This window comes from Diorhabda carinulata, chromosome 3 (genome assembly GCF_026250575.1).
Source record: "Diorhabda carinulata isolate Delta chromosome 3, icDioCari1.1, whole genome shotgun sequence".
In the NCBI taxonomy this organism is placed as follows: domain Eukaryota; kingdom Metazoa; phylum Arthropoda; class Insecta; order Coleoptera; family Chrysomelidae; genus Diorhabda; species Diorhabda carinulata.
Genome location: NC_079462.1, coordinates 24,842,352 through 24,853,409, shown reverse-complemented (window position 1 = coordinate 24,853,409; position 11,058 = coordinate 24,842,352). Strand labels below are relative to the sequence as shown.

General features: G+C 32.1%; 2 protein-coding genes across 2 annotated transcripts; one reads left to right on the top strand and one right to left on the bottom strand.

The window, feature by feature from the left end:
* Window positions 1-336: 336 nt before the first annotated feature.
* On the bottom strand, window positions 337-1,732 carry LOC130891089 (26S proteasome non-ATPase regulatory subunit 8). The gene is made up of 4 exons (XM_057795628.1): window positions 1,531-1,732; window positions 1,099-1,467; window positions 863-1,048; window positions 337-554 (listed from the first exon to the last, which is right to left on the bottom strand). Exons 1-4 carry the CDS (start codon window positions 1,636-1,638, stop codon window positions 414-416), a joined length of 804 nt encoding a protein of 267 aa, XP_057651611.1. The 5' UTR covers window positions 1,639-1,732; the 3' UTR covers window positions 337-413.
* A 279-nt stretch (window positions 1,733-2,011) lies between these two features.
* Window positions 2,012-3,713, top strand: LOC130891090 (uncharacterized). Its single transcript, XM_057795629.1, has one exon. The coding sequence runs from the start codon at window positions 2,270-2,272 to the stop codon at window positions 2,669-2,671; it is 402 nt and encodes a 133-aa protein (XP_057651612.1). The 5' UTR covers window positions 2,012-2,269; the 3' UTR covers window positions 2,672-3,713.
* Window positions 3,714-11,058: the final 7,345 nt, after the last annotated feature.

Genomic DNA, 11,058 nt, shown 5'->3' with positions numbered 1-11,058 from the left:
ACTCCTATTAGTATTCATAAATTGTTATTATTTAGGTTGGCACATTGAGCAGATCTTCTCTGGTTATAGTTTCCCAAAAGAGTTTTTAACTGTCTCAGCCCCTGAAGGTAGCATATGGAAGCTTTTTATGTATTATTGCAGGTAGTCATAATATGAAATATCAGTACCTATCACACGCAATATATTAAAAACAGTTTGTTATTACATTACTTTCTATCAAAAATATAACTATGGACATTGTCATAGAATCATACAGATACAAATTAATTTGAATTATTTGGCAATGGAGGAAAGACACAAAACTATTTAGAATTACAGAAACACAAATTGAGGATATCCTTTGATAACTTGTTTTATTTTAGTAAAAAAAACCACAGGATGTCTTAATTTTTAGTGAGGATATAAATAAATGTTTAAACAATCATTTCAAGCTCCTTTGCATATTCAATAGCTTGTTTAGCTAGTTCCTGCGATGGAATTGGCTCATGAGTCTTTTCTTCTGGGATAAACTGGAATAAATTATTGTTCAATTTCCATGTTTTGTTTTGGAATGCCTAAAAAGAATAAGGAAAATCACAGATACAAATTAAAAAAATGAGAACATTTTGTATCAAGTGGCTTCTCAAATAACCAGATTTATCTTCAAATGTTTTTTTTTCTTTGGTAAGTTTTGCCACAAACTGTATTTAATTACAATTTTAAAAGAACCACAAACCCTAATAAATAAAAAAAAATAAATGAATTTTATGCTAACATTAAAATCAGACTTATGAGATTAACTACGTCTTATTACTTTAAAATAGTTTGCTTAGAGATTTTATATTTATACTTTCTAATATTGCATATAGATGTTCATACAAACCTTCTTGGCAAATGTTTTTGCCGCTTCTTCATTTGGTAAGTACAACATTCTGGCAACATCTGTGACTGATATTTTTTCATAAGCTGCTGATAAACAGTCTGCAATCTCTTCTCTTATTGTATCTAACAAAATATCCATGAAGAAGTTGTAATTTTTTGCTGGAACATTACCTTTTGCAAGAAATATCTAAAATAACTTTATTATAATACTAGGGAACTTTATAAATGTTCACTTACTTTATTGTAACTTCCTTCCATTAGATACTGTTCAATAGACAAAGGATGCCTTATATAAACATCATTCTGAATATGATCTGCAGGCAATAGTTCTAATTCTGTATGAAATTCAGCTACTCTGTTTTGGGATAATAAGAATAACAAATTTAATCCTAATAATTGATATTTGAAAGCAGATTCTGGAAGTTGATTATTGTAATCAAAATAATAACATTTGAGTTGTGCCATGTATCTTTCAAAGGAGGTTATATCCTTAGCGGCTATACTCCATTGTACTCCTATTTCTAACACATCTCTTGCAAGAAGAAGTTCTTGTTTTGATGCAGCAGCCGTTGTAGTGGGTAAAAACATAAGGTTAGTAAGTTCCAGCTAAAAACAATATTTTAAAAATTATTACTATAGATCACATTTATGAGAGAATATGTATTTTACCTTCAAAGTAGATAATAACTTTTCACATTTACTCAAATTTGGGTTGGCAGTATTCCATTCTGATTTTAACTGTTTATATAAGTTTGCTACTTCATTTACTTTGGCCATTTTATGTATTTTAATGTTATTCTCATCAGCAAATTATTCACACAATAGGATGAGTTGAATATTTTTTGACAGCTGTCAAAAATCTCTTAAAAAGAAGAGTTTTTGATTTATATAAACATAGATAAACAGAAAATTTAGATTACTTATATATAAAAGATAAGTATTTCATATTCTAAGAATACAATGTTTATAATGTATTCCTCACTTTAAGATGACAATTATTGAATATACATCTGGATTATTTTTATTTCTGTATCACCTAACGATTAGTAGCCACAACGGTATTGCGCTATCTGGTACGGGAAATAGCAATAACTTGAAAGTTCCGTAATGGTAATCTAGAATGTTCTAAACGCTACGGCGCAGCTGTATATTCTATTGATTTGATTTTGCAGTAGAGAACGTGACAGCTCACATGTATTTGTTATTGGAAGTCACAAGGCAGAATTCCCCCACTTTTACGCTTCAACCAATCAGCGGGTTTGTAGTAAGTTCCCAATGACATAAAACAGTGTATTTGTGGAGTAAATCCTCATTCAAGATTTCTCTAGTTGTTGGAAAGTGTTATTTGATTATTTGAAAGTATTTTCAGTGCTAATTTCGAAGTGAAGTTATTGAAATATAAATAAATATGGCTTTTATGATGCCAGTTGTGAAAAACGAATGGGATATTTACAAACCCAATCGTTCTAGGCGAGTTTCTGAATGTTCTAACCCAACTTCGTGCCGATCTAGAAAAGTATCCGAGTGTAAATCTGAAGGTCCGAGTCTTTCTACTTCTCCGGGATCTGAGTTTGTCTCAACACCAATCCGTGGATCTGTTCCCAGCAACATGTCATCCAGACAGTATTCTAGGGCCAGTTCCAGAACCAGTGAAAGTAGTTTACCCAGTCCCGTCAAAAATATGAGTATGGGGTCATCGCCCCCAAAGAACAACTCTGAACCAAGTTTAAATAAGTTCCATAACAGACTGTTGGATAAATTGAAGAAATCTTTGCGAACAGGAGCTGAAAATGAGAAAACCAGTTCATGAGATTCAGAAAAAGAAGGTGAGCCTTCTAAAGATGACGGTGAAAGACTTTAGGGGTGATTAATATTAAACTATCCGGGCTACGAGGCAACGTAAGTTCAGGTATAGCAACTGATAATGTTGTCCTGTGATATGTAGTGAACATAGCAGCTTTATTATTAATAGTATAAATTATAGTTAGCTCGGTTTTTGTAGTTTTGAGTTACTACTTAATTTTGGATGAATACCAAATTTTAAATAATATGTTACAACTTATATTTTCTAACTAATAAAAGTTTTTGGGAACTTATTGTTCTCTGTAGAATGTGTTAATAAGTTTTTCACTACAAGACTGCTAAAGGAATTATTGATTAGTTGTTAAGACTACGAATAGAAAGTAATATTTTCAGTATATAAAAATTTCATAATTTTCATTTGTGTTTAATTTATTGTTTTTTTTACATTTTTTTTTATTGAAATTAACTAGTAATTTTTTTGTTAAAAGTAATTTTGGCATAGTATTTTTTTCTTGAGTCTGTGCACAAATATAAATTAAATTATGTCGCTTAACATATACCTATATAATATTCAATATAATTATGAATTAAAATTGACAATGAGAGGGATATACTTACTGTGTATTTGGGTATATACTGATAATTAAGTACCTATCAGTAAAAAAAGTCACTGCCCTCTATATTTTATGTATTATACTTACACGGAAAAAAATGTTTTTTTTTTAATTTTTGCAAATTGCTTTCACTTTTTAACTACATTTTGATACGAATTAGAAAGATATAAAACAACATCGATTTTTGATAGAATGGCGAAATATTTTTTTCTGTGTACGAAAACGAACATTCCACAAATAAAGTTCTAAAATTATGGAATCAAAATATATAATGTTTAACGAAATGTACAATAATTATCAAAAATGTTATGGATTTAATGTAATAACTAAAATTGTATTTGCGGAAATGATTTAAAAGAGATTACTGTGTAATTAATATCTATTTAATATATATATAAATAAAGTTTGATCAAGTACTACGCGTCTGTTTAATTTACTTCAAACATTTAAACACTCTAATTCTTGCTCTCGAACTGGCCTATTTCTGTGTTACTTATGCCACTATTCAAAATAACAGGCTGTTGAAATTCGATTTTAATAATAATCGCTGGTACCGGTGATTCAAGTTATGTCACCGATCTGGGGAAATTTTCTTCAAAATTAAATGAGTTGGTACAAACACCTATCTTCATATCATACATTTTAAGGTTATACAAGCAATTTTTTTCTATTTTAAGAGTTTCTTTTATTCTGATGGAAAATATCTAATTAATTTAAAAAACTCGGCATAGGAGACTTCACCTTTTAAACATTTTGTATCTACATACCATGACAGAAGTAGCTCTAAACGTAAAAGGAAAAACTAAAAACCTACATACATATACATATATCCAATACAAAGTCATAAGTCATTAGGAAACCCTTCAATCATAATTTAAGTAACCTGTGACCAAGAGTAGATTATTTGATAAATTTATTGAAAAAGGGCAAAATAAAATAAAATAAAGGATAATTTCTATAGAAAATTATGACAAAGAACAAGGCAATGACAGTTCTTCGACAAAAGTGAAAATTATGAGATATAGGAGAGTTTTTTTCAAACTTTCAATCGATGATAATTAATAGAATAAAGTTACGAATTCAAATTTAACATAAAAAAGTTATAGTGGAGATCTGTACAGTTCAATGGAATTATCTAGTTACTTTCTTGGAATAAGTTACAATTCTGTATGCTAAATCTATGTATAGATCATCCACTAGTAAGTTTTTTCGAGAATACAGCTGTTTCTTATGTCTTGGAAAACTATAATTCAAAAACAAACTGATTTAAATGTAGTAGGGATAAGAATCTCAGTCAATATCCTATTATCTCATCGTAAAGTATTTGGAAACTTTGGATGAAATAACAATAGACCTCATAATAATGGAAAATCGATAAAATCTCATTATTCGCAAGTCATTTCCTTGCCGTCAATTTGAACTCTACCAAGGATCATAGGATATTACAGTGAATGCAACGTATATTAAAATTAATAAGAAAGTTAATCTATGACTACTGGAAGAAGTGAAATCGATATGAAACCACAATTGGTTCCAAAATGTTTATAACTGTTGGCTTTTAAAGTCTCAACCTTATAAAAAAGGTAAAATTATGCATATCTCTAAAATGGTCCATTCTAGTATACATTCTCCTAAAGGGCGTCGCCAAGAGGGGACAGGGAGGGCCTTACCTATTAATAAATTCCGCATCGCATGACAAATTAAGGTTTAATGTATATTGTAGGAAGTATTGAAATATTCAGAATAACATTAAGATTTTGACATCTGTTTTTAAAATCGCCATCATTTTCATCACGACTATATCAGATTTGCAAAAACGCAAAGCCATTAAACAGTGTAAAAATATGTAGGTAGGTATGGTGTGTGTGTGTGTGTGTGTGTGTGTGTGTTTATTTTTTTTCCTTGGGGGGGGGAATCCTTTTTACGGATTCTAGGCATAGTTGGCCTGGATATGTGGTGACTCGACGCTAACGCCCCTACCCACTAAACCCTAAACCCCTTTCTCTTCTATCCTCTGATACCCCATGGTACCGCCGTAAGGCATTTCTTCGCGGGAGGAGGAATTAGTTGCCGCTCTTCCTTCTGGTGGCTAAGATGTTATTTCTTCCTTCTAGATTCTGTCTTTCGATCTTTCCCTCTCAATGGATCGCAACTCTGTAAGCACTTTTGTAGCAAAAGTGCTTGTGGCGTTCCAGGCAGCTTCTGACGACAACATTGCTCCTACTATTGACTCTCTTTTTCAGAATCTTCTCTAACTCATCGCGCTGTTGGTTGAAACGTGGACACACATAGAAAACATGCTCCGCATCTTCATTGACCTCTGGGCAGGACGGGCACTCTGGGGTATCATCGTGCTTAAAGCGGTGAAGATACTTCCGGTAACATCCGTGTCCTGATAACATCTGCGTTAAATAATAGTTGATCTCACCGTGACTCCGGTTGAACCACACATCAATTCGAGGTATGAGACGGTACCTCCACCGACCTTTCTCTGCAGCATTCCACTGGAGGAGGACATTACATCAAAGCCGCGTTTTACGGGGAAAAAACGTCATAGAAGTAATCATCCAGCAGAAAGCCCGTCAGAATACTGGAAGAGGTCTTTAGTAATACCATACTTGGATTCAATTATCACCTCCCTAAGACTAAAAACATGGTTAAGAAGCACTATGGCAAAAGATCGCCTTAATGGTCTAGCCATGATGAGTGTACACAGAGCCATAATAAATAAAAACCTAAATAATTTTAATGATAAAGTGGTTAAAAGCTTTGCAAAAAATACCGGAAGGTTATGTTTTATTTAAATATTATTTTTGTCAAAATAAATAATTATTACTGTGCTTAAAAGTTTGATTTAATTATTGTGCTGTAGAGGGCTTGTGAAGTTTTATACATTGATATTAATATTAGAACCGTTCTTATTATAATCGTCATCGAGGCAAAGACTTACAAAGTGTAGCGCTTCATGCTTTCGACTGTACCAGGCGTTCATATTTTTTATCCTCCATAATATTGCCCAATTGTCTCCCCCTTAGTCATAAGCTGGTGACGCCCTTGACTCTCCTGGGAAATTCCATATCTACAATCTCCAGAAAATCAAGATCATCTTCATATATGTCTTGTGCAGCTTTTTCTGCTGCTATTATTTGAATTCTTTCAGCAACCTGAATTATAGGTTATAAATTGTTAAATTAAAAATTTCGGGGGATTAATTTAATGATAATTTAAAAACGTTAAACTTGGTTTAACACAGGGTGCAATTAAGAAAAACAGTGTTAAAATTCAAATGATTGGCTATTGAGGCCATTTTTACAAGCCTGGGTAAACTGGATATTTAACTGAAGTTTAAACTATGGCTTAAACTCTAATCTAATTCAAGAATAAACAAGATTGCTCTATCTGACAGGTAACATTTGAACAGACAATAATCTGCCGGTTGTTACATTTGTTTTAAAGTTGAATTGTTTAAAAAAGTTATCTAAACAAAGAACAAAAAAATCGTACAATGTCTATGGTTAAGCTCGTGAAGAAATATAATTACAGTCGAATCCAAAAAGTGGTACGGTAAATTTAGAGGAAAAGGAAAAAAATTGGGAGGAATTGGCAAGGGAATTTCATGATGAAAATAGCAGAATCGGTCATGTTTTCGATAGACCCAAACAAATTTGAAAAATGCTGGACAATTTAGAGATTCGCTCTAGAACGAATAACTTTTTGTCTTCTCGATGCATCGACAATGTTGATAATTTCTTCATCATCATAGTCGAGTTTATCAAATATAAAGTGCAAATTTTCAAACATTTCACCAAAATCATTTATAATATTCTAAAAACGTAAAAATTATGGAATAGTTAGAGTCAGATCCTCCGTGTCATGTTAAACTGAAGTTTAAATTACTCTCTAACCGGTGGTAACGTTTAAGCCGAAGTTTGTTATTAAACGCTATCTATAAATCGAGAAGAAAACGGTATCAGTAGTTTAAACCAACGTTTGAGGTTTAGCTTCACTTCTTAAATTGGGCCTTATAGTATTGAAAATTTGGTAATAACTACACAATCATATAAAATTAAAAATTATAGAAAGTGGAAAGAACTAGTGTTAAAAAGTTGTAAATTGGATGGATCACTTTTGATAATAACTGTCCGCCATTGTTATTCATTTTATGTACATGAACTAAATTATTTATAATTTAGACCTGAGCCGCGCTAATGCTGTGGTTATCAATAGTTTTTTAATTCCAAATAACTTCTGTTCAGAGAGAGAGAGAGAAATGCTTTATTGTCAAAAAATTGGTATAATTTGTAGATAAAAGCTTGAAAAAACGAAAAAACAAACATAAAAAGAATGCAATAGTCGCTTACGTGATGATAAAATTCACAATGTACGTTCACCTCAGATACTTGGGATGCAGCGCCAATTATTCTTATCCTTTCTGCACACTACTAGAGTCATTTTTGCTTTATATGCTTCTTATTTTCATGATTATTTCACAGGAATTAAAGATACAAATAAAATTTCAATATACAGAAGAAAACCACAATGAGTAACAAAGTTATACGTAATAAGTCCATAGCAAAACTAAACCAGTATGCAGCATGTTCAGAATTATATATTATTACTAGAATAGAAGTCGTTTACAGAAGAGAAGGCACTTTTCAGTAAATATGCCCTCAATTTATTGCGGAGAGCGGGAAAAGATGATATCGATTTGATTTCAATTGGCAAGTGATTGTGCATTTTTTGAATTGTATAATATTGAGCCCTCAACTAATACTGAACGTGCAATAGGTAGGTAAAGATCGTGCTCCACGTTCTGAGTGGATAGTCGTGCAACGATCTTTCTGAAATTGGAGAAGCGTGCTTACGAATTAGGCAAAAGGATTCGAGGATGAATAAAGAATGAAGAGTCAGAATTTTTAATTTTTTAAAAAGTCCCTGTAGTGAGACCTGCTGTTTAGTCCGAGTAAATATCTAACAGCTCTCTTTTATAGTTTGAAGATTCGCTCAAATTGAGTCGCACCACACGTACTCCAGAAGGAAAGGGCATAAGTTCAGTTCTTTGGAAACTGGTCTCATCGAAAAACAGGAGGAACTTAATTTTTAAAATTTAAACATATGCAATTTGATAGAAAGTATAAATAGTTATAATTTCCCTCTTTGCAAAGCGTAGGTAAATTATGGAAAAAATTATTATTTTGCAAACGATTTCTCTCTCCAAAAATCTTGAAATATGACGTTTGTTTGAATTACAATCCAACGTAGGTATTATCTCATTTTAAAATACTTTTATGGATTGAACAAAAATTGTAAGAATAGAACTATTATTCTTATAGTCTTATTTCAGTATCAAGCTTCAAGAACGTTAGACCTTTGCTAGGTTTCTTGTACTTCCATATGTATCTATGGGGAGACAGTCTTGAGTTTGGGATACTGCATTTTTTCCTTCTCCTCCTAATAGAATATATTCGTAAGTTTTGATCAGTCCTATCCGGAAGCTAGTGAAAAGTTTTGATTTAGCGGTATCCAGTACATCACCTTACGTATTGGTAAATGGTCATAGAGTTAATATTGAAAATAGAGAAAGTGAGGTTCCGGAGTTTGTTCATGTTAAGCCGAACTGAAGGTAGAAAGAGAAAGAATATCGGTATAATATCTAGCTCTCTTTACCATATTCTGATGGGATCACCATAATTTCGATGTTTCGAGCTTTTAAAACGACTAAAATGAGTAGAAAAACAAGTTTAGAATTTAACGCGAGTAGATAGAGTGGTAAACTAATATTCTTCTATGCGACTCTCTGTATCTTTAATATTAACTCTATATAAAAGGTACAGAAAAAAATTTATACAGAATAGTTTTATTCCATTTATCGATCTATATAAAATATTAAGTCATTGGATATTACAAGAAGTACTTCACATAACAGCAGGGAACAGCAGTTTGTTGTCGAAGAGATTTTTGAAATCGCCTCACAGTCAGCTTCAAGAAATGAATGTTTTAAAGCCTTTTTTAGTTTTTATGAAAGTCTGGGTTTATTCTTTTTGGTATCATCAGTTCTCTTGGCATATTACTACATAATATGCAAATTGTATAAGGATAAACAACAGACCAAGAAATATTTACATAATCCGGCAAATAAATAAATCTTACCCAGGTTCATTATCTAGTAAGTGTTTTCGTGAAAATTAACAGGAAATTGGTATAATGAATCACCAATTCTTATCATATCTACGCTAATTATCTTTAAATGATTAGAGGTAAATGTGCTAAATATTCAAGTGTTATGTAAAATTTTATCCAAAAACATTTTAATATTCCACTTATCGCTTTTATTTATTACTTCGTAGTTGAAATGACAGTAAAAAGTTGAGCGTTGCCGGTAGACGACAAAATGTAGTCAGTACTAGCACAAACATATCAGAAAAAGCGTCATTTCTATGGCGTCTGGAGCAATAAAGAAATAGGCAACTGAAAACTAAGGGTATATTTTATAAAACTTGAGCTATTAACCATCGTTTCAGTTTGTTAAACGATAAAGACAAACTTTAAGTGGCTGAGTTACTTTGAAAAAAACGCTTCCACGACGACTTTGATCTATTTTTTGTCGATTATCGTGGGAACGAAGCATTCAGGGAGTTTGTGTAATCAATATCAAATTCTACACTACACATTCTACAAAACTACACTATTAATAATTTACTGAAAACTTGCTTAAAGTACTGGCTAAGTAAATAAGGAACTACCAGGGTTGTCTCACAAATTTTCGAACATTTTTTCCATAATTTTCCTCAAAATAGGCGTTTACGTTGCAATAACATCCTCGCTTGATTGCACGTGAAACTTTAAGGTTAGAAAACGGAAAGGTCGCTGGTGAATACAATAGGCGGTCAACCAATTTATGAATTTTAGCCACAGCGATCATCAAAGTATGGAAAAGTAAGTTAAAAAGTTAAAGTTAAAGATAGTCGATGGGCATAATCCCTTGAATATCCCAAAAACACTTTCTATCAATTTCCCGACCGATGATACGTCTTTATGGGAGCAGGTTCGCCTTTCGTCATCAACTATCTCTACTGTTTTTCGTTTTAGGAGTGTAGTAGGGGATCAAGATTTCATCTACAGTTATGAATCGACGCAAAAATCCCATTTATTCTGCTTAAACAGCATCAACAAGGCCTGGTAAATGTTCATTCCCATGCACTGTTGGTCCAAAGGGAGCCAAAGGGAACCATTTGATGATATCGATGGTTGTCGATCAAGTTGATACGGCCATGTTTGAATTCAGCCTTAAATGATTGTACGGAGCCTTTAAAAAACAAATATCGATACTCTATTTTTTCCATTTTCAGAAAAATCTTTACAACTATTCACTTATACGATTGCCAAACAGAAACAATGCTGAAATTGTTGAGGTCTGAACTTTTTCACACAACTCTCTCTGTCGGATGATTGCAATAATCCCGTTACGTTACTCTAAGGGTTTGGTTTGTTTCTTTGAATCAAATATATAGATTTCCCAATAAATTTATAATCAATTTCAAATCATTTGGTTACCCGAAATAAAAATCAGTTAGCGTTTAGCATATCAAATAACTGTTAATGAAGACCTCTGACCCTGTGAACAAAATATTGAATACTTTTTAGAAACGCAAGTGAATACATATAGTTATTAATTTAATTCAAAGTATGTCAGTTAGGTGATGTCTATTTGGAACAATATTCAAGTTCTCATTGGATCCACAATCTTAAGAATATTTTGAAGATGAAAACTTTGGTCATT